Here is a 25,155-nt window from a genome sequence, read left to right on the forward strand (position 1 = left end):
GACCCCTGGTAATTGCTCTGCTGTAACTACAATTTCTATACTTTACTTAGTATGCAATTTGTGTATATAGGATATGCGGAACTAATACGTCAAGATGACCTGAATTTATTGACTTTATTTATTGTAATAAAAACGGCACGAAATCGTCGAACCGTATCCGGCTCGTACCATAAATTAACGATGGACAATAAACTATCGAGCATAACGGTCGGCTGAAGGTTAAAAATGCATCGCGTAGAACACTCACGCGTCATATCTTTGATTGGTCTGGTCGGCGGTTATTCCCCAAGAATGTACAATTACAGGTTCATGTCGCCACATCAGGTTGAGAAGTCTTGTTTTGACATTTGATTTTCGTGTGATGCGATCATTAATGCCGCCACCACCGTCGCTCGCGTCGTCAGCGATGACGTCGGCCACTGACTGCCGCTGAACCAGATCAGCGACAACAAGATCATCTAAACGGAACCCCGTTGCAACGCAGCGCGGACGACGGAGCCATTTTTGTGAGTCGCCGTTTAATGGTGCACATGTTTAACATTTCTAACAACCATTCGAAGAACGTTTTATGACCCCATTGTTTTGCATTGCAGTACCTTGCAACCCATTGGTAGCCGCAATGTGCAGCGATCGTGCTGGACGTGTGTCTTCCCAGCTTAGATGAGCCTTCTAATCCAGATCACATTATATGAGATGTTCGTTCCTTGAACTTTTGTGGAATTGAAATGCACTGTTGATGTCATTTAAAGGTTCGTTCCCCGAAAAACAAAATGAAATATTTTGGTGAAAATATCATCAGTGCTACGATAAGGCTATTGTATATGGCTGTAAGCTTATCCAACACACTCATTAGTGAGGGATCATGCAGGAATCACGTGGCTATTGATTTTTAACTTGACTGTGCTTCTTATACATTTTGAATGTCTTAAAATTTTCGGCTTCCTATTAATTATCAGAACTTTATTCCCGTTCACTTAAGAATAATAATTGCGTAGACTTGTGCGTAATTATACGTATTGCACAAAATACGCTTGCAAGGAAAAAAAGGTCATCACCTAATGGTTGACTGGCACCTGATGATTCAAACAACAAAGTAACATTCAGACAAAAAGCATCCACCGGAAAGAACAAAAAATGCCAATAACTTTCAAGTAGCTCATCGCTTTTAATCACGCAACTATAATCGATCGATCGATCGTATCACCTTTGATGATCATCTTTGAATGCATTTTTGCTACGACGGTTTCCTTCGGGCCCTTATGGCCCTTGCTCTGCCATTAGGGGTCGCTTAGGATAGGAAAATTACCAGCAGCCACCTTTTTAATGACAGGATTACGAAAAAATCCAATCACAACTCAACAGGTGAAAAAATGGGAATCGATCGATTGATCGTTGAGCTTTGATCATAATAGATCTTTGCTTCGTAGCACGGGCATTATGTGCTGTTTGGCGCGTTGGAGACGACGAAGTTGGAAAGCAGTGGGGAGGTTGTCGGTGATTGATGGTTTTATTCGAGCTGACGTTTCATTTCAGTTGTACATTGCACAGACTACCCCATCGATTGTTGTGGATCCGTCGTTGCAATTGGGAAAGCCTGTAATTATTCTATTAGCCGTGACAGATTTTAATGGATTATGATCGCTGTGGTATGGTTTTCTGAGTATGTACCTAGTAATTATTTGGTTCATAGTGGTTTCTTATTGAGTCTTTCTAATGCAACTTGTTTGCAATGTTGTACACTTTGATTTTTCTTGAATATGTGATAAACTTGAATATCATGAGAATATTAAGCATTTAACAAATAAGATTAAAAGTCATTTTTTTTCCGACATACACATGCAATTCCATTCAATATCCGGAATCCTAAAAAGAAAAAGTTGACTGATCTCCCAATTTCCCCTCTAACTCCAATTCCAGATCGTCGGCGTCAAGCAGTATTTCGTGCGACCATCAAACCCCCAGCAGGGTCGCGAACACCAGAATGCCCTTCACAGTAGCAGCGCCAGCAGTGCCAGCCAGAACAACATCAGCTCCAGCCAAACCTCGCTCGACCAGTCCATCGGCACAACCTGCTCGTCGACGCAGTCGAACAACTCGACCAGCGGGGCGTCGTCGGCCACCTCGTCGTCGGGTGCCTTGCCCGAGTATGCAATCAGCCAGGAGATACCCGCCATCGAGTCCCTGATCCAGTCCAATGGGCGACCCCTGGAAGAGGTGCTCGAACAGGTGAGTCGTTCGATTTGATTGAATTGAAGTGTAAATGCAAATATCGGCTCGTTGGCGCAAGTTCTGTCAACGAGCGATGACATACTTGCACGGGATACCACGCTGCTGATCGGTCCCCCGGAATGGATCCGACCGCTGGAAAGTAGATTATACGACCGACATATGCGTACGCGTGAAGTCGGACTATCAGATCAGGTTTTCTTCGCGCGGATACTTTTACGGTAAATTTATTGCCAATTGATCGGCACGTGACAAATCTGTAGAGCTCCTACTAGACACGGCAGGATTGAGTTGCAGCCTACGGTGGGTTGAAATGCGTTTCTGTCTTGCATCTACCAATATTGATGTAACTGATCGATGGACTTTTTATGGTGAGTTGGTGCGTGATTAGCTCTTTTTGCAAGGAGATTAATTACAATGATAGCTCGCCAAGGCAGTACTTAACGTAGAGATTCTATCGTTCAATTGCGATTAGTGTTGCAAAATTATGCTGCTTCTTGTGTTTGTCCAACAATTAATCATGAAGCTAATTAGTTACACAACTTGTTCAAATCGCCATAGATTCTAATGGGTGCGGAGAAGTTCCACCATTTAATCAATTAAGATATTTTCTGCACCAAAGTTAAGCGAGAAATCATGATTCGTATAACAGAGCGCAGAATCAAAACAAGACGACAGAATCAAAAGAATCACATTTGGAACGTCATCTGAAATTAGGAAGATTTAGTAGAATCTCATCCAAGATTTGGCAGAATCTCATTGAAGTTTCACGTCTATCGTTTCGTCTAACTAATTACCCCCTGAGGAAAACACAATCCCAGTGTCGAAAAATTGGACAACGAAAAAACTTGTCTCTTTAAATAAAGACTGCGTAGCCGTAACATTAAATATTCATTGGAGATTCGGCAGAATCTTATCAAAGATTCGTCAGCATTCCAATGGCAGAATCTCAATGAAGATTCGACACACTCTTTTGGGAGTTGCTGCAGAGTCTTATTGGAGAATCTGCAGGCTCTCATGTAGATTCGGCAGTGTCTCATAGGACACTCGGCAGAATTTCATCAGAGACAAGACAGAATCTTATCGGCATCGACGATTCGACATAATTTCATCGGAGATTCGACAAAATATCATTTGAGGTTCGGAAAAATTTAATTCGAATTTCAGCAAAATCTCATCCTATGTTCGATAAAATCTCATCCAAGATTTAGCAGGATCTTATCCCTAATTCGGCAGAATCTTATTCGAGATTCGACAGAATTTCATCCAAGATTCGGCAGATATTTGGCAAAATCCAATTTGAGATTCTCATCTCAGAATCTCATTTGAGATTTGGCAAAATCTCATTTAAGATTCGGAAAAATCTCATTTAAGATTAGTAAAAACCTAGTCTCATCCTAAATTCGTCAGAATATCATCAAAGATTTGACTGAATCTCATCCAAGATTCGACACAATTTCATCTGAGATTCGGCTGAATCGATGGCAGATTAGATAATGTTTGGCAAAATCTCATTTGAGATTCGGTAGAGTCTCATCCGAGATTCGGCAGAATGGCAGATCGGCAGATCTGAGCTTGGACAGAATGTCATCCGAGATTCGTCGGAGTTTCATCCTTATCCGCTATTCGGCAGAGTCTCATCCTTATCCGAGATTCGGCAAAGTCTCATCCCATAATCGGCAAAATCTAATTTAAGATTCAGCAAAATCTTATCCTAAATTCGGAAAAATCTCATCTTAAACTCTGCAGAATCTCTCCTAGATTTGGCAGGTTCTCATTCCTGATTCGGCATGATCTTATTTAAAGTTCGGCAGAATCTCACCCGATAATCTTCAGAATCTTATTTTAGATCTGGCAGATTCTCGTTCTTGAATCGAAAGAATTTTATCCAAGATTCGTCAGAATCTCATTTGATATTCAACAATATCTCATCCTAAATTCGGCAAAATCTCATCCTAAATTCGTCAAAATCTCATTCGAGATTCGGCAGTATCTCAACAAAGATTCGGTAGAATATTATCCGAGATTCGGCAAAATATCATGCAATAATCGGCAGAATCTTATTCAATATTCGGAAAAATCGCATCCTACAGTCAGCAAAAACTCATCCTGAAGTCAGCAGAATTAATTTTAGATTTGACAGATTCTCATTCCTTATCCGAATCTCAACCGAGATTTGGCAGAATCCTATCTGCGATTCAGCAGAATTTCAACCGATGTTCGGCAGAATCTCATCCTAAATTCGGCAGAATCTTATTCAAGATTCGACAGATTATTATCCGAGATTCGTCATGAATTTATACAAGATTCGGCAGAATCGTATCCGTGATTCGGCAGAATTTTATCCAAGGTTGGACAGAATTTCATCCGAGATTTGGCAGAATCTCATCCTATATTCGGCAAAATTACATCCGAGATTCGGCAGAATCTCATCCGATGTTCGACAGAATCTCATCCTAAATTCGGCAGAAACTCATCCTAGGCAAAATTTAATCCGAGATTTGTCAAAATTCATCCGAGATTCGGAAAATCTCATTTAAGATAAAGCAAAAATTTATAAAGATTCGGCAGAATCGTATCCGAGATTTGGGAGAATCTCATCCGATGTTTGACAGAATCTAATCCTAAATTCGGCAGAATCTCATTCAAGATTCGTCAGATTCTCATAGTAAATTTATACAAGTTTCGGCAGCATTTTATACAAGATTCGGCAGAATCGTATCCGTAATTCGGCAGCATCTTATCCTAGTTTGGACAGAATTTCATCCGAGATTCGGCAGAATCTCATCCGATGTTCGACAGAATCTCATCCTAAATTCGGCAGAATCTCATCCAAGATTCGGAAGATTCTCATCCGAGATTCGGAAAAAAATTATACACGATTCGGCAGAACCGTATTCGTGAATCAGCATCTTATACGAGTTTGCACAGAATTTCTTGCGAGATTTGGAGGAATCTCATCTGAGATTCGACAGATTTTCATCCAAGATTTGGCAAAATTTTATACAAGATTCGGAAGAATCGTATCCGTGATTCAGCAGAATCTTAACCTAGATTGTACTGAATTTCATCCGAGATTCGACAAAAAATTTCACAAGATTTGGCAGAATCGTAACCGTGAATCGGCAGAATCTTATCAGAGATTGGACAGAATTTCATCCGAGATTTGGCAGAATCTCAGCCGATGTTCGACAGAATCTCATTTAAGATTCGGCAGTTTCTCATCCGAGATTCGGCAAAATTTTATACAAAACTCGGCAGAATCGTATCCGATGTTCGGCAGAATCTCATTCAAGATAAGGCAAAATATTGTAAAAGATTCGGCAGAATCGTAACCGAGATTTGGCAGAATCACTTCCAGGTTCGACAAAATTTTATACAAGATTCGGCAGTTTGGACAGAATTTCTTCCGAGATTTGGCAGAATCTCATCCGATGTTCGGACAGAATCTCATCCTAAATTCGGCAGAATCTCGGATGATTCAGAAAAAATTTATACAAGATTTGGCAGAATCGTATCCGTGATTCGGCAGCATCTTATCCGAGTTTGGACAGAATTTCATCAAAGATTTGGCAGAATCCCATCCGAGATTCGGCAAATTTTCATTCAAGATTTGGCAAATTGTATACAAGATTTGGCAGAATCGTATCCGTGATTCGGCAGAATCTTATCGCAGGCTGGACAGGATTTCATCAAAGATTTAGCAGAATCTCATCCGAAATTCGGCAGATTCTCATCCGAGATTCGGCAGAATCGTATCAGTGATTCGGCAGCATCTTATCCAAGTTAGGACAGAATTTCATCCAAAATTTGGCAGAATCTCATCCGAAATTCGACAGAATCGTATCCGTGATTCGGCAGCATCTTATCCGAGTTTGGACTGAGTTTCATCCGAGCTTTGACAGAATTTCATCCGAATTGGCAGAACTTATTTAAGATTTGACAGATTCTCATTCTTGATTCGGCAAAATCTCCACTGAGATTTGGCAGAATCTTATCAAAAGTTCGGCAGAATAGCGTCCGATAATCGGCAGAAACTTATTTTTTGATTCTGCAAAATCTCATCCTAAATTCGGCAAAATCTCATCCTAAATTCGGCAGAATCTTATCCGAGATTTGACAGATTTTCATCCGTGATTCGGCAAAATTTTATTCGAGATTCGCCAGAATCTCATACGAGATTCAGCAGGATCTTAACCGATAATCGACTGAATGTCATTTAAGATTTGGGAAAATCTCATTAAAGATTAAGCAAAATCTATCTTCTGTATCTCCGTAAAGCCACGGGAAAGTTGATTAGATGAAAAAGTAATCTACAGGAAGTGATTTTACGACAATTCCCCGAAAACCTATTCTCCATATGCAATTTCCCCGAATGGAATTTCCCCGAATAACAATTTCCCGAACGTAACAATTCCCCGAACTTAACATTTCCCCGAATGCAACATTTCCCCGAATACAACATTTCCCAGAATTGTTTCCACAGTGCAGATAAAACTAAAACTGAAAAAAAATATGCGTCGTTTAATATAAGGTCGCATAATTGGCCTTTGAGCCTTTGAGCTGCAACAAAAGTGAGAGCCGCGGGAAAATTTGCAAAAAAATTGTAAAAAAATTAAGATGCTGGGTCATTGGGCCGAAGACCATTATGCCGAGCCGTCATTAGGCCGAGTGAGAAGTAAGAAGTGAGTAATGAAAAGTGAGAAGAGCGTAATGAGAAGTGAGAAATGAGAAATGAGAAGAGAAAAGTGAGATGTGAAAAGTGAGATGTGAGAAGTGAGAACTAAGAAATGAGAAAGAAGTACATAGTAAGAAGTGAAAAAAAGTGTGGAGTAAGAATTAAGAACTGTGATGTGAGGAGCGAGAAAGGCGATTGTTAAATTGAACACGTTTGCCTGGAGTAAATCGAAAGGTAATGCCTTCCTTAAATGATCGCGTCTACGCAGTATAAGGGCTATGGCGGAGATATTGGCTTCTTTAAATGAACACGTCGATAAATTTGATAAATTTTTTTCGGTTTGTATAATTGATATTCATTGCTAGATGCGATCTCATATATTAAATTTATTCCGGCCAAACTCGTCTACATCAAAAGAAGAGACTACATTTACCATTACCTAATTGCAGGCAAACTGCTACATCTGAAAAGGTAATTTCATTTTACTTTTCATTCTACTACTTATTTCGAGCTAACTCCTAACTCGAATGAATAGATCACATCTACCGTTTCCTTATACCAGGGAGATACAAATTTAAAAAAATGGAATAACATTCACTTCTTCATTATTGTGGGGAAACACCTACTTCCATAGTAGAGATCAAATTAATCCATTGCGTTATTCCGAGAAGATGCATTATTTTTATAGAAGGGATCACATTCACCATTGCCTTATTCCGGTCATACGCATTATTATTTTTTAAGGATTCATATCCACGATTACAGTTACTTCTCAAAAAGGGATAGACCTTATATAGGACAGGAGTTTGATTTCACAAATTTTTACCATGATCCTTTCAATCAGCATTTCTGTTCGCGATTCTACTCCTCCAAAGAAATTCAGCCTTTGTTCGACTATTTTAGAAAAAAAATTAATAGGAAAACATTTTATTCTAATATCTTTATAATTTATCAATAAGGAATTGTCCCGCGACCCTCACTTTTGTTGCAGCTCAAAATTATGTCAAAAGCCAATTATGCGACTTTATATTAAACGACGCAGATTTCTTTTTCAGTTTTAGTTTTATCTGCACTGTGGAAACAATTCGGGGAAATGTTGTATTCGGGGAAATGTTGCATTCGGGGAGTTGTTACATTCGGGGAAATGCTACATTTGGGGGAATTGTTACATTCGGGGAATTGTTACATTCGGGGAAATTGCATGCGGGTAAATTGGATTCGGGGAATTGGTTCTCGGGCAATTGTCGTACAACCACAGGAAGTCACCTTGGTAAGCGATTAAATAATTATTTTGTAGTTATTTCGTAGTAATTTACTCACCCGCAGAACCAAGCATTTCGATGATCGCGCGATCGTTCTGCGTCAGATAGTAAATACAAGAAAACGCGCACTAAGTTTTTACTTTCCAGTAAATTTCCGCATCCACATAAGCAGAATCAAGCATCTCGATGATCGCGCGATTATTTGGCGTCCGATAGTAAACACAAGTAAACACTCGGATCTTGCGAAAGATCTGCGTCCGGTACGAAACACGTTTAATCGCGCACTGAATGATTTACTTCACGACCGCATTCCACTTATTGGTTTACTTTTGGACTGCACCAAACTGAACTAATCAGGGATTGAATCCAAAGGAGAATGAGGAAGTCTCTCACTTATCAGCTCTGTATACACATACGATATTTAGTATACCGCTAGAGATTTTTTCGCAAGCTGTCAGCTGAGAACTGATTCGGGAGGCTATACCTTATGATAAATTTCTTTTAAAAAGCTCCAAACGCGGGGAGCACTGATTCTGATGATGCATTTCAACTTGTTCTACACAGCTGTGCGGTCCCCAACACAAAATGAGCGAGAACAAAGCGAAAATCATCACTTCTCTGTGGGGCTGCCTATCCGATTCTGTTTACAAGTTTGATAAATTTGTTATGATTCAGAACAGTTTTTGCCTTCCTTTTATCGTTGTTCGTTATCTATTGAGAGCGAATTGATTTCTGCAAACCTTGGTATTAGCCATCCGGATCTCACGTAAGTCCGTTAGGAAACACGTTTGATCGCGCGGTTGATTTACTTTTCAACCGCACAAAGCTAAAGTAATCATCGCCCGGATCTTGCTAAAGTTCTACGTCCGATACGAAACAGATTGACAGAATCTTATTTGAGTTTCGACAAAAAATCATCCTAAATTCGGCACAATTCAAGATTCAAAAGATTGTCATTGAAGAAACTCATTCGAAACTCGACAGATTATCTTTCAATTTCAGATCTCATTTTGATAAAAGTTCATCCGAGATTCGGCGGAATCAGATTCTAAAATCAGCAGTATCTCATTTCAGGTTTTGCAGATTCTTATCGGTGGTTCTGAAGAACCGTCTCGGGGGTGACAATGGGTCAAATGGGGGTGAGAATGGGTCACTGTTTCAAGTACTTAGAATGCTTGTAGAATAGATTGAATATATCTGAGGGCAAGAAGACTAAAATATAAGAGACCTTTTTGAACGATTTTGCTATCCGACCTCCAGGCTGCCAGTGAGAGCGCTGACCCATTCTCACCCCCAGACCCATTGTCACCCCCGATGGCGGAATGTCATTTAATTTTTGGGAGAATCTCATCCGTGATTCAGAATCTTATTTGAGAGTCGACAGAATTTCATCCGAGATTCGACCAAATGTTTTGAGATTCAGCCAAATGCCATCCTAAATTCAACAGAATTTCATCCTCATCCAAAATTCGACAAAATCTTATCCGGGATTTGGTAGAACATCATCCGAGATTCGGCAGAATCTTATCAGAGATTCAGTATCGCATGCGAGAATCGGCAGAGTCTCATCCAATATTTGGCGGAATTTAATTCTAAATTCGGCTAAATCTCATTTCAGGTATTGAAGATTCTTATTCGGGGTTCTGCGGATTGCCATTCGATATTTGGCAGAATCTCATCCGAGATTCGGCGGATACTTTTTCTAGGTTCGGTAAAAATCTTATTCTATATACTACAGATTTTCATTGAATATTCGACAGAATCTCATTGAAGAAATTCATTCGAGATTTGACAGATTATCATTCGAGATCAGAACCTCATATCATATTCGATAAAAGTTCATCCGAGATTCGGCGGAATCGAATTCGAAATTCGGCAGAATCTCATTTCAGGTTTTGCAGATTCTTATTTGTGGTTTTGCACAATGTCATTCGATATTCGGTCGGCCGTATTTCATCCGAGTTTCGGCAGAAGCTTTTTCTAGGTTCGGTAGAGCTCAGATTCGATAAAAGTTCATCCGAGATTAGGGGGATTCTTATTCCAGATTGGGTAGAATCTCATTGCAGAATCGATAGAATCTCATTCGAGATTTGACTGAATCTTATTTGAGATTCGACAGAATCTCGTTCGAGCAAGCACGGAATCTTATTCGAGATTCGACAGGATTTTTCTTTAGATTTGACAGAAATTCATTTGAGAATTGACAGAATTTGTTTTCCAAGATTTGACATATTGTCATTCGACAGCATCTCATCCAAAGGCGCAACTAGAGTCCTGGTCTAGGGGGGGCATGGCCCCAGCTGGTGAGAGATAATGTTCTTAGGCGATATAGAGCACTGCACGGGCTGCCAAGGGTTTTTTTATGCCTTTATTTATGCCGCTCATTTTTTTTTGTCACATCACTTGATATGCGAAAAATTAAATTGATTTTTAGCAATGGTGTGATTTAGTCAATACGTGTCTATTTTTCATATTCATTGAACTAATTATGGATAAATGTGATTTGATCGTATTTTCATTAATGTATGCAGAGAGTTTTCTAAATCTGCTTTGTAATTTTTGGATCTCTTTATTTGCTTTCGTATGATATGTGGAATGCTTCGAAAACGTTTAAATAAAGGGGCCGTACTTTTGTCCCAACTTCAAGATAATTGTATGATATTCCGATTTTTAAGAGCACTTAGAAGGTAAGGGCCAAAAAAAAACTGTGTTTGAAAACCTAGGAAAATCCCTCACCAAATAAAAGTAGAAACGAAGATGATTTGTTTATACTAAATAAAATTTTATTGTGAGAGGTTAATGATTCTTATATTTTCATACTAAAGAGTTGCGGCTCCGCAAAGCGTCATACACAACTGAGTGCCTATCGAATAAAAAAGAAGTTTAAAAAACCCTAATATTTGCACTAATTTTTGAGATGTTGTTCGATTTTTGTAAATTTTTTGTTTGTTCTATAATTCTGGGAATATTTTAAGGATTTTTGAAAAAATCATTGGTATCCGGAAGATGTTTTTTAAGTACACTTCAAAACTGTATTTTAAGCGTAATTAAACTTGATACTGTGGGCGAAAATACGACTGTCGTCCGAGTTTACTTCGGGTTTCAACAGAAACTACGATATATTTACTTTGAGAAATTCTTGTAAGTTTTCGTCAAAGTTTTAAATTTCTGTAATTAAGCATAGTTAGTGGAAATTCGAAAAGACCCTAAAATGCACCAATCTCACGCTTAGAATCATAGGGGCGTAACTGTATTCATTAGAGTGGGGAGCAGTTGTATGGAAAAACGCAAACTTCGTCCGATCAAGTGAGATCAAGGTTTTTCTGAATCGTTTTGGGACCCCAATCAATTGTGCAAAATATGGGCTCGATTGGTTGCGACCTCGCATGCCGCATCGCGTTTTAATTTTACATGGAGATTAGTATGGGAAAACGTACTTCTTAACATTTTTGCTCTTAGCGGCTTCAATTTATCATCAATCACGTGACTCAATACGTTAGCATATAGCCTGGAAGATGCCGAAAGACTTTGCTGAAGAAGGTACGCAGCTGGAAGGCCTACAAAAAATGTTATTACGTTTTGAAAATTGATTGTTTAAACCATATGCAAGAAATCAATGTTTCTGCCAGCACTACCGGACAACCTGTAATTGTCAGAGGGCAAACCCCATTTTCCTTCTAGTCGGAATTTTTACTTCGTGAAATCATTCTGAATATCTCCCATTAGCTCCAAAGTCCTATAAAATCAATAATTTAGAAATAACACACAGTTAAATTATTGCTCCACGTAGTTCGGCAGTGCTGGCAGAATAAATGATTTTTTGCATATGGTTTGAACACTCAATCTTCTAAGCGTTATAACTTTTTTCGTGGACGTTCCAGCAACGTGCCTTCTTCAGCAAAGTTTTTCGGCATCCTTTGGGTTATACTTTAACGTAATATGCCACTTCGTTTGCGATGAACTGAAACCTCTAGTAGTAGAAATGCAAAAATATGCGTTCTCCCATACTAATTTCCATACAAACTTCAAACGCGATGCGGAAAGCAAGGAAGCAACCAATCGGTCCCAAATTCTGCACAGTTGTTCAGGACCCAGAATGGCTTCAAAAAACCATTGATTTGAAAAAATGACCATGACGCCCCACTCTAGTATTCATCGATTTCTCCTAATCGATTTTATATTTTGTTAGTTACTCAATTGTTTCAAAAGTTACAACCGTGATTGTTGATTCTGGTGCAAGATGCAATCAACCTTTACCACACCCTATCACACCATACAGTAAAATCTTCAGCAAACTACCGCAATTAGCTACATCAATAAAAAGAAAACATCGAAGAAGAGAAATCGATTAATGCAGTTGCTTCCCTATGATTTTATACGCGAGAAATATTGGAATCATTCAACTTTTTTTATTAGTGTGATTTTTATGGTTGTATAAGTTTGTTACTTTTAAAACAGTCTATAAGAAAGATATTCTTCCTTTATCCACAATTTTATATCCGTTCAGATCTACGTTCTCCGATCTCAATAATAAGACTAGAAAAGGCATCTGTTACAAGAGGCCCAGTTTTGTTAAACAGTGAAAACTAATCATCTGGACTTGTAAGGACATTCTACTGAAAATAATTTGATCAACTGTTTTGCGGCATACTTATGAGCACAAGTGCCCACCCCCCTTTTTTACGTAGAATGATCTCAAATTCAATGGAATCTCACTCGAGATTCAATAAAGTCTCATTCAAGGTTCGATGAAATCTTGTTTGAGATTCGATAGAATCTCATTCGAGTTTCGTTAGAATCTTATAGCGGCTTTAAACCATTTGGTGATTCGATTTCGATTTGAAGAACCTCGTTCTGGAGAAGAAATTTGTCGCATGCCATGTTATTTAGTATCATTATATAATTGAGATTGATTTTTTCTTTCTATCACTTTACGTAAGTACATTTTGTCAGATTCCAAATATTACCAGCATGGACTGGGACTAGCCTTGCTTCAGCTTCAGGGTTCATAGATTCAAGCAGGCATCGACTCTACTGTGTTTTTTTAACAATAAGTCTCAGTTAGCGATCGACAGCAAGTTTTAACCTTCCCCAAAGCAGGTTGACATTTTGCCCTGTATCTGGATGTCAGCTGGTTTCTCGTAGTTCTCTTATTGTGCTCAACCACGAGAAAGTGAATGTCGTTCATTAATCACTGCCATCGCCATCACCAGCCCTTCGATTCGTATGGTCAATCTTGTCGGACAGGGGCCGTGACGATATTCCCAATGCATGGGAATTTGGAATGACCCGCAAATGGCACCCAACACACGAAGAAACATTCCGGCGGCCGAGCAGGAAGGAAAACAAAACACAATGAACTGTCCAGTACAGATACACACACACGTACGATTGATTACCTCCATCGGGTTCCATGCAACCTGTCGAGCTTTCCTTTCACTTTTCGCGCAATGAATGATCAAACATTTTTCTTTTCATTTTTTGACAATACACCGGCACTTGGCTGCAATCGCCATCGCACTATGGGGGTCCTGCGTATAAATGGTTGGCCCAAAAAGTTTTTCCTATTTTTCAACATTAGGATTAACATTTTCGATGTCTGAATTGTTCAGCAGACATCTTGCACTTGGTACTTTCAGCAACTTCTTCTCAAGTGAATTTCTGTTAAAATTAAATTTTTGTTTTGTTTGATAAGAAAAATGATTACTGGAAGATTTTTGACTTTATCGGAATCGCTTATTGCGACGGTGCGCTCAACCGCAGCTGGTTTTGAATTCTGAGACCTCTCATCAACTCGCCGCGCCGTCTCCGATGGCCATCGATGGTATTGTTTACGCTTATGAAATGGGACATACTCTGCCTCTGTACGTAGTGACGTCAATGCCTCCCGAGTACCAGAGCTGCGCCGGAGGCTTAAATTTTGCATCGTACATTACGCAATCACCAGACGTAGCTGCAATTAATTCGACACTTGTCCTCTACTTTTAGCGTCTTTGCAAACGATTTCCATCATCACTTCAAATGCACAGTACAATCGCATATGAAGTGCAATAAATGTTCATCAACGAACTGCATAGGTATCTATCCCGTACACATGGCAATTCTGGTCCAGGTCAGCCGCCAGTAATTATACACATGCAAACACGCTCTCAAACAACATTGTTTTGCAACGGCCAGCCTCGATTAGCATGCGCCGCGTAGTTCCGCCAGCAATCCGCGATTCTGTCCATTCAATTCCGACGATTTGCAAACAACCGACCGCCCGCCCGCCTACCCGCCAACAATCCAATTAAGACTCATTTAGATGCTACCCTTTTGGCCCCTAATTACCTTCTACCCATTGAACTCGCGCGATGCACTCTGCACTCGGTGCGAACATGACCCCAGCAACGACGGATTGCTGTAGGATGGTATCTCCGTGTCTATGCGGTGGCGAAGTCAATGAGACTCTCAACACCACCTTGTAGTGCAGCGGCTGATGGTGAAGTACTTGTTAGAAGCGTAATTTGTTGCTTCTGAGGGGCTAATTAACACACTCAGTAGACCCTTGGTTGAAGTTTGGGGACATAATATGATTAAGCGTGACAGATTGTGCGGATCGCTCGATGATCATAAGATTTTTTTGAGTTAGATACAGTCGGGTCTCCTAGTATACGGACTTCGGAGTCGTGCTGCATGGACTAGTTTCATATCAGTTGAATGTATTGAATTTTCACTAGTGTGATCTTTACAGTATTCAAACATTTATCACAACGCAATATAGTACATATTTACAGGATTCATTATGTATATGCTACAGTAGATAGTTTTATGACTGATTGAGGTTCTGCAAAACTGCACCAAACGCCTTTTTGACTGATTTGTGATATTTTGTTCGTAGAAAGGAAAATGGATACACTCGCTGATGCTTGTCAGGATTACGACACAGTTAGAGCAGATGATACGGAATTCAAATCCTGCTTGTAAGTGGATGTGTCTCATCACCTTGATTAGTATTACGGCTTCCTCCGCGGTGTCGACACTATTCAGGAAGTCGTCGATGTAGTGGTTGTCTGTTATTGCTTGAGCAGCCCTTGAAAAAATTGATCCGAAATCTCTTGCGCTTTCGTATGCTACGAACTCTGCCAGGCTGGTTCAACAGGTTGCAACGTAAGTAGCGTTATTCATCACGCAGATCTGTAATGATGATTTTGAACTGTGGCGGTCGAAAAAGCGTAGTACGCATAGTACGTAGTACGTTCATATCTCCAACAACCGAAATATTCTTCTGTCTGAAGCGCAATACTACGCCACCAAAAGATCTGGTTCCTTCAGTAACATGTCGTTGATGGATATATCTCCAGGTCGAGCATTGGCATCCCAAATCAACCGTGGCTTGGCGAGTTTCTTCGGACTCTGGAATATTCCTAGAGGGAGATACCAGACCTTACTGGGGTCCGTTGAGTGGAGCTTCTTCGATTTAGTCTTCAAGCTGACCTTTCTTATGGTTGGTTGCCTAATACTTCGAGCGAGCTCGCTTCCCAAGTAACATTTCAAGTTTTATTCCGCTCTAGCAATGTTTTTCAAGATCGAATAACAAGAACTGACAATAAAACCCAATACTACAGGATTACCTTCTGATGACCACTATAAGAGTAAGATATGTCCAAATGGCCCTCTCTAGATTACCACTATACACCTCTTATAAAAGTATATAAAAATCCATTTCAAGCCGCCCGCAAAAAAGGGAAATAGGCTGCGGCAGTTTTCAAAAATGATGCTTTGAAAAATGAGAAACAAAACCTTGCAAACAAATAATAACGAACTAAAGTGTTGATGAAAATCATGATGAGGATGACTACCAGGGGGTTTGGCAAATGTTTTATCGCTAGAAATTGCTAGTTTTACCGCTGCTGGTGGAAGCGTTGGTTTCCTTGCTAGTTCGAAGCCGTTAGTTGAGTTTGGCGTGGAAGTGGATGCTCCACATCGTCGCAATCCTAATGCCTTCCGTTCCTGCATCATTCTCAGACCAAGTTCTGCGCGGATTGACCGTTTACTCGAGATCGACGCACAGGCAACTCATTCCCGGCTCTCTGGACATAATCTTTCCATTTTGCCTACCACACTAGTTAAATACGACTCTACGAAACTATCCATAATGTCGTTACCCTAAAGGCCATTACACCGAACGCCATTACCCGAGCAGCACACATGTTGCACATAGATTACAGTAAGTCATATGTGACCAGATTCAGTCACAATTAGGTTGCTGTAACCAATTTCACTTGACTTGTGCTGCTTGGGTACCCCGAATGAGACACTGCCCTGAATAAGCCAGTACCTCGGATTAGTCATTATTTCAATTTTATTCTTCATTTCAATGAGATCAATTGCTACTCAATAAAAGTTTGTTCAGTTGTTTGTTTGAATGATTAGCAATTGTTTTAGAAAATAATCAATAGCAATCCTTCATCACCTCCTTTTTGCGTCTTTTTCAACAATGTTCACCGTGGAATACTAGTAAGTACTCGACGGTGCGTTCTTTTCTTCAAACTGGAATTGTTTCAATACAATATACAATGATGAATTCTTGTTCCGTAAATCGCTTTCCACTTCGAATGTCACCCTTCCTGAGTTTTTGGACACTTAAGTCAACTGGGCTACATTTTAAACATAGACTGCATACTTTAAATATAGAGTCGGAAAGAATATTTTTTTTAAAATAGTGGAAAACAAAAAAAGTTAAATTATGAGTCAATTGTTACTTGATTGTTTTAACTACTTTCACTATTGAACACAAATTTGATTATATAATAGATGGTGCTTGGTGGCTTTGTGTCTCTGCTTCTGCCTCCTAAGCAAGAGATTAAGGGTTCGATGCCTGACTCTTTCCAATTTCCTATTAAATAATTTCGCTAATCATATAACTCAAGCTCTTTGCAAATAAAATTATTATTGCTAGTAAGCATGATTCTAAATATAGAATTGCTATAACAAGATGCCTTTTACTTAGTAGTAGTAAACAAAATGTTAAAATGAATTGGTATTTTTTGTTTGTTTCTTTAATCTACAGATTAAGTTCAACACCGTAAAATTGGTATTCATTTGTACCCGCATACGGATGCTATATACGGTCGCTGTGCTCGTTCAGGTCTCATACAAGTACAAATGTGTGAGGTTGATGTGCGGGTAGCGATGGTGTGGTAGACATGTACGTGGTATTAGAATCCAATTGCATTCAAATGCTAATTATAAAAAATAAATCCCATTAGAATTCTTTTTAATACATTCTTATTACTCTTGTACTTCTAATTTTCATTTATATATTTCCATCGCATAGATCGCATCACTTACTAAAGTGAATCCAGATAATATATACCTTCATACTAACGCAATATCCTATCCTAAAACGATCGTGGATATGCAGAGGTATAATCGGTTTCTAGTAACAACGATAGTTGAACTAATAATCCTTCCTTTCCTTGATGACCTTAAGGACGTGGCCGACATCGTGATTGACTTAGTAAAATGCATTGAATTTCCGTAATTTGCACATTGAGAATGATAGCAAAATCCAAGCTCCAATTGGTTCCCTGTGCAATTTCGCAAGTTCTAGTCAATCATGGAGTAGCAACTACGAACTGTACGGTTGTCTTACTCATGCTGAACACAAAATTGATTATATAAGCAGTCCAATGAAACTATATAGCTGTGCTATATTGCTGTGCTAAGTGCAATTGTATACACTTTCCCAGATAATAATGGCGTAGAATGACAGTTGAAGTTAATTTTCGGGGTAATGGCCTTTCGGGGTAGTGTCCTATTTGGGGTAATGGCTTTTCGAGGTAATGGCTTTCGGGGTAATGGGGTGGAGCCGATAAATACATATTCATGCAATTGGCGTGCAATCCGGAAGAAAGTGTCGAATCCAGAAGGAAGGCCCTCCGAGTGCTCAGGAGGCTTTCCCTTAATTATCCTGCTTAGGTAAGTGCTTTATAAATATATGAAGAAATACACTATGAGTGTTGCTTAGCTATCCAAGAAACTAGGAATAAACAGTCAATGGAAGGACTTTCTCGATTCCGTCATCTCTACCCAACTCTGCTATTAATTTGTAATGTAATGATTTCCGGTCCAGATGGTATTGAGTGACCAAGAATATCTCCCTCTCGTGCCAAAATCATGTTTACAGATTTGGTCAACCAAGCCTGGTTTGAACAATCCTTTTCGGATGGTTGCTGGTTAAATTTCGTCGTTTTGTTATCAAAGAATATGGTCTCCTCCCGAAAAGCCTCCAAATATTGGTCAGTGTCACTGATTTCCTAATTCACCAAGGTCGAAAGGTTGGTCATTCGCCGAAAACCTTGATTGGAGATGGAAAATTTGGCTTTCGACAGCACGCCTCCCGTCCTGGTTATGGATTGATTTTTTTTTCGGCAGTCACGTTATTTATTGTCACCATGGACGGGGTTTCTACTGCTTCTAGTTCCCTACCTCCTAATATTCACATTTTCATCTACGAAGACGAAATTCTGCTGTTTTTCGTAGGACTCATCCGAGCCCGATCCGCCGTGAGTGCCATTCTTCGTTAGACTACCTAGGAAAATTTCATGATGGCGGCCAGCAGATGTTTTTGTGTCAATGTTTTCCTAGGGAGGCCCAAGTATTAAGATGGAGGAACATCCTATCCCTAACCGAAAAATTGTGAAAGTTTCCATCGACTAGGGTTTAACCTTCTCGCTCAATTTCTGAGGAGTGAAAGTGGGTTGATTTATTCCGAGCCCTATCCAATTCCAATTAGACCAATAATAGGGCACTTCAATCTGCGGATTGGACAGGATTTGAGCTTTCTTGCCTAACCCACCGCAACCTCACCGTTGAGAGTGACTTAGCTAAGAGGATCTATTGCTTCAATGTGGAATCAAGTTAAGATTCGAGTTTCACAGAATTTTTCAGTTCAGCAACGTTGCAAAGTAAGTAATAATGACAAGAAAAGTTATAGATATTGTCGAATCTATCACTTTCCACAATTATGTCAAGAACTGGCGGTGTATATGTAGACTATAGACTAGACTAAACTAGACTAACCCATCGCAACCTCACCGATACTTTGTCACCAATTTTCAAACATGTACATCAGATCTGCTCTGGGTTGGTCCTGTCTACACCAGCAGGCAGACAAAGGCAGACTTGTAACTCAACGTTTTTGAAAGAGTGACAACCAAGACGCACTCAAAAGGTGTACGCGACGTTAGGCATAAGTACGTTGGGCATAAAGACGTTAGGCTGCGCTCTTTATGTCATCTAAAGTAACATTTCAAGTGCGTTTTCAAGACCAAATTATAAGAATTACCAATAAAACCCGCAACTACATGACACCCTTCTGATGAATATTAGAAGAGTAAATTATAACCAAGTGGCCCACTCTCGAAAACTACTTTAAAACTTTTATAAGAGTTTTTGAAAAGCATTTTTGTCTGAATTTGTTGAGAAAGTTAGCGAAAAAATAAGATTAGGCCACATGCGCCGGCAAAACAATGTAGTTCTGGGAAACATATTGAAGATATTTATTGTCACTCCCAATATCGTGAATGTCCACTAAATCGATTGATACTTGGCCCAAATTATTTGTTATTTGTAAATGGTATCAGAAAAGGTGTGGTAAGCCGTAAAATAAAGTATATTAAAGAACTTTTGTAAAAAAATTTACTGATTTGGAATTTCTTTTCCGTTTTCAGTATGGCCTTCATTAATTTTGATGGGAAAATGTTGCTCTTATTGAATACCATTTTTATATGTATTGTATTTATTTGACAGGCTTGGGGGTGTATAACACTTAACGGAGCCGAGACTCTTAATGATATTTACAATCGATATCATCTTATTATTAACAGTTAGTAAGGGAAAGGGTCAAAAGGTATCCAATAGTTGCTCTCTTGAGGCGCCATTTTCCGTGCAATACCAAACTACGTGATCGATGTCATCGTCCCCGGCTCCACACCTACATATATTGCTGTCCACCAGGTTAATTCTATAGAGATGTGCGTTTAGTGAATAGAGTTTGGACATAAGCCTCGACATCGTGCGAATGAAGCATCGGCTTAAGTCCTCACCTCTTAATCACACAGAAACCTCGCGTAGAAACTTTAGGAACTATGGAAAATAGCCACCGTCCAAGTTCATTGTGTGACCAATTCATTTGTCAATTTTGAAGAGTACTCTGACGGACTAATGGGAAAAACTCGTTGTTCGAGATTTGTCTATCATAAACTTCACCTTCCTGTGCGCCCACCTTTGCTAGCGAGTCCGCCTTCTCATTGCCATAGATTAGGCAATGGGACGGGACCCATACAAAGGTAATCTTGAATGATCCTTCTACCAAATCACGCATCCATTGAATACCATTATAAACGCTTTGCTGTACTTTGGGTAATTTATGCCTAACGTCCATTATGCCGAACGTCCGTTATGCTTAACGTCTACACACTTAAAATATTGTGTAAATTTATGTTGAATAACATGAACATAAACGGAGCGGTCAATTTGTCAGAAAAATACTTCTGAGTTTTAAATTACATGTCCAGCAGAATGTTAAAAAATATACGTCGTGACGTAAAAGTCAGCATCTGGGAACGATAGCTTTTACTTCATGACGTGCGATTATTTGCAAGGTTTTTTTTTATGTAATTCCAGTACCAAGACATTAGTTGTTTACTGCCACGAAATCAGGATTCCTGAATTAGTTATGAATTAGTCCTCCACGGACACGAGACCTGGACGATGCTCGTGGAGGACCAACGCGCACTTGGAGTTTTCGAAAGGAAAGTGCTGCGTACCATCTATGGTGGGGTGCAGATGGCGGACGGTACGTGGAGGAGGCGAATGAACCACGAGCTGCATCAGCTGTTGGGAGAACCATCCATCGTTCACACCGCGAAAATCGGACGACTGCGATGGGGCGGGCACGTAGCCAGAATGTCGGACAGTAACCCGGTGAAAATGGTTCTCGACAACGATCCGACGGGCACAAGAAAGGGAGGTGCGCAGCGGGCAAGGTGGATCGATCAGGTGGAAGATGACTTGCGGACCCTCCGTAGACTGCGTGGTTGGCGACGTGTAGCCATGGACCGAGCCGAATGGAGAAGACTCTTATATACCGCACAGGCCACTTCGGCCTTAGTCTGAATAAATAATAAGAATTAGTTATCAGAAGCAGATTGTGATGTAATTTAGCCACTTTTTTCCGTTCCCGGCCTTAGTCTCAAAATAAATAAATAAAGCTACAGCGTTCTGTACAAATGTTTTTGAAGATCTGGCTGAGGACTAACAGGTCTTGCGGATCAAGTATTTTACTCATGGAGCAAGTCATATTGCAAGTTTGGAGAAATTTGAAATGCATGTTCTAAGTAGTAAAAATGTTATTCATCCTGTCTCCCATATGATGGAAGATGATAACTATAGTTTCAGATTTAAGATTTTTTATCGCGACCACCAAAGATGCACTCGCGACCTAGTAGTATTGGTGTCGTATTTATGAAAACAAATATTATTAATAAGGTGTTTCAAAAAACCACCCAGTTGTACCACGCTCACTCGATTCCGTCCCATGCTCCGCGTGTCCTCCGAGAACCTGAACCGATTTGAGCAAAAGACTGAAAGAGCATAAGCAGTTTCAATATTGTACGAAAACTAGTATGGAAAACTAAACCTAAACTAAAAAAGAACATACTAGCAAAAATCCACATTCCAGAGTCTTCATTGAACGAAAACCGCACCTTAGGAAAGATCCATTAATTACGTAACCCAAAAATTTTGCATTTTATACCCCGCTCTCTTCCAACGTCAACGTTTTTGTATGAAACATCTAGAAGCTCTGTATGGATCGTCAAGCTTCGGCCGAACTACAATTCTTCTCTAAACGATACGTTGTTGATGGATGTTCCCTTTACCAATCGTTCCATCAATTCGATTTCAACCATGCCGTAGTAGGTAGTAGTAAAATTCTTCTTTATTTACACATTTTTTGTTCTACAATTAATTTTTAACATGTACAGTGATCGGCCGGCTTGGCCCTCCAACTTCAATTTTAATTATTATTATTATTATTATTTTTATGTTTCTACTTAATTTTTAAAATATAATGTATCATGACGGCCTTCAGGAGGCGCTAGTGTGTTTTTTTAAAATTTGATAACCTAACTACTATGTACACTAATATTTACAATAAAAATTTGATAACCTAGATTGGAACTAGCGCTCTAAGCGCTTCTTGGTCCGAGTGCAAGCAACGGACCCTAAACTTTTCTTTACACTCACCAAAGCGTTCATGTAAGGTTCAACCATGCCGTAGTTTTCACGATGTTGAAGGTGCGGTGCCATTTTGAATGGCATCGTGGTACTCTTCCAACTATGTCCTTAACGAAAAATAACAAATTTTACCAATTTCATCTATAAATATCCCTGCTACTTACTGTTGGTTTACGAATACATCATAACTATGTTAAATTAGTGAAAACGTAAACGGTTAGTACGGGGACATTTTTGAGATTCATTAAAAGGACCTGAGTCCGCAACCCCCTTTCAACCAGTTTGATATGCCTGAAAATTGTGATTTGTGGATGATGGTTGAAAGGCATTCGTGATTTGTTGGGAAATCCTGTTCTTTTTGGTAGACGACATCAGAATCACACATTTGGGTATGCCAATTCCAGTTTCATCTATGTCGCTCTTTTAAACAGATATGAAATGAAATTATTGTAAAATCTGGCTTTCGCCGACAGATCATTCTCCTCTTTATAACTTTTCCTCTAGAAGTGAAACTCAACTACATCGCCATCAAAATGTGAAAGGTAATTGGACCAATGATATTCACAGCGGACGCAATCAAAACAAGAGGTTGATCGAATAAAAACGAAAGTGTAATTTCCATTACCATGCATGCCAAGGAGATACAAGGGCCAAAGGGTAGCCATTATCGTATAATCTGATAAAATGTGGACGCCATTCCACTTGCGGCGCGAAGGACTGCTATGGCAGTGTGCTCTGCTTGTCGGGCTCGGCTGGGGCGATGCTTTTCATAATTGCGGAGTGTCTCACAACCTGCGTCATACAATTTCAGTGACATCGTGTACCAAGAAACAAAAAGAAATTGACAGGAGGTTAAATGAGTCCTTGAGTTCTTCGATTAACCCGTGCGTCATCAATTGGTGTTATTGAAAGTAAAACAACGGATCAAAAGTTCAATATTTGAACGGAAAAGCAAATATGTAATTGAATAACAGGTCAAGCAAATAACTAAATACTACAGACCCGTAATCCTAATGCATAAATTATGCTCCGTGAGACAGATGAATGCCCGCCCATACATCATTATTCTATCCAACCTATCTTGCCCACCCTCTTCCGTTTTGGTCACGGTCTTATTCGGCCAAAGATCTGCCTGCCACGAGAGAAGCACTATCAAAACAATCAATTCCATACGATTTGCGAGCGGCATTAGCATTCGCATGACTTGCTCGGTACCTCGTTGAGGCCACTGACGATTCCCATAGCGTTGTCAATTGAATCAGCAGAGAAACGATTCGAATTAATTTGAATTTATTAGACACAAAGTACAAATCATGGACCACCATTATTATTATGAAACGATCAGACGCTTTCATTCAATTGAACCGGTCAGGTGCAGTGCCTGCTACCCAACGGATGGGGGCCATGATTCGATTCGTATTTGTTTGGTTGATGCATGCATGATTGCCCTCCCGACGACGGATTGCTCTCGTTGCAATAGCGGAAGAGGTCAAGAAAAATCACAAATCGACGTCGTCTTCTGATGACGATGTGAAGGTTTCCATTTTCGTTCCATTTAGCGGTTGATGCAGATCATGCTGAACGTTCATTATCTGGCGTATAGGCCCAGATCTTATTGGTTGAGACTGGAATCAGTGAATGTGAGTTGCTGTCATCAATGGATATTATCTATCGGATCTATCGTCAAGCTGTGAGCACTTCGCAACTGGAACTGGATTTGTACTAAAGGAATCAAGAAATCGAAAGTTATTGATCGATTATATAACAGATGCTTGTTTTGTTCTTGATTCAAAGCCAATAATGACGCGACGGCTTCTACACTGTATCATGATTTAACCTTTCCTTATTCGTTTCGTTGCATAATTGTTACTCTTAATCTCTAGTGCGTTTAACCCTAAGTGCTGAATGAACCAAGCCGACGTTTTAATTTATGACGGTCATCTTGTTTGGGATTACCCTTAGAATCATAACCATAGAGGACATCACTCACATGGTAATAAGCACTTCGTAACACTGGAGGAAATGGACCGCATGTCAAGGGACTTGTTTTAAATTACATTCATCACTTGTGTACGGCGGTTTTTTTTTCACCGAGAAGGGGAACTACTTCGACACGTGCGATGCGCCGTCTTAGCGCTTGAATAATCTCGCGCAGGCCGTAATAGTATCATGGCTTTTAATTTTTTTTTCCTAGCATCCCGCCTTTAATTTAAGTAGCATGTGCATTAAAAGTACACACTTTAGGACGGCGATGGCGGAGATTGTAGCTTGCTAACATTTGCTCAAACTCCGACGTGTTTCGTATGCTACGCTCATGCGTTATTGTACGCCATAAAGTGCAGTTTGTCCTTGTTATTGATGTCTAGGAAAGTCCGAAGACGTCAAAGTTACAGCGCGACAGAAGAGAACATGTAGTGGATTTTTTGCTCCCATTTATTGTCATCTGCAGGTGGTGTTTTATAATATATGTATATGGTATGGTTATATAACTTTTGTTAAGTTTAGTAAATTGAATTTGAAGGGAAAATACGATCTCATTGTTTTACGTTTGAAATGAAATTCGTGTCGTCTACGATGACGGAATTCCATGACTTTTATATTAAGCTGAGAATCATGGGAATTCAAAAAGGATGTATGTATTTCAAATTCTTAGCTCTTGCAAAGGATGTTTAGTCTTCAAAGGACATCAATGCACAGTGCTTT

General features: G+C 39.7%; 1 protein-coding gene across 2 annotated transcripts in view; it reads left to right on the forward strand.

The window, feature by feature from the left end:
• Positions 1 to 25,155, forward strand: part of LOC134225937 (RNA-binding protein fusilli-like) — a 333,936-nt gene that overhangs the window by 162,203 nt on the left and 146,578 nt on the right. For both annotated transcript variants that reach the window (XM_062706383.1, XM_062706384.1), the window contains exon 4: positions 1,918 to 2,226. In XM_062706383.1, coding sequence (XP_062562367.1) covers positions 1,918 to 2,226 — 309 coding nt within the window. The remainder of the gene's footprint in view (positions 1 to 1,917; positions 2,227 to 25,155) is intronic.

The sequence above is a fragment of the Armigeres subalbatus genome, chromosome 3, assembly GCF_024139115.2.
Source record: "Armigeres subalbatus isolate Guangzhou_Male chromosome 3, GZ_Asu_2, whole genome shotgun sequence".
In the NCBI taxonomy this organism is placed as follows: Eukaryota; Metazoa; Arthropoda; class Insecta; order Diptera; family Culicidae; genus Armigeres; species Armigeres subalbatus.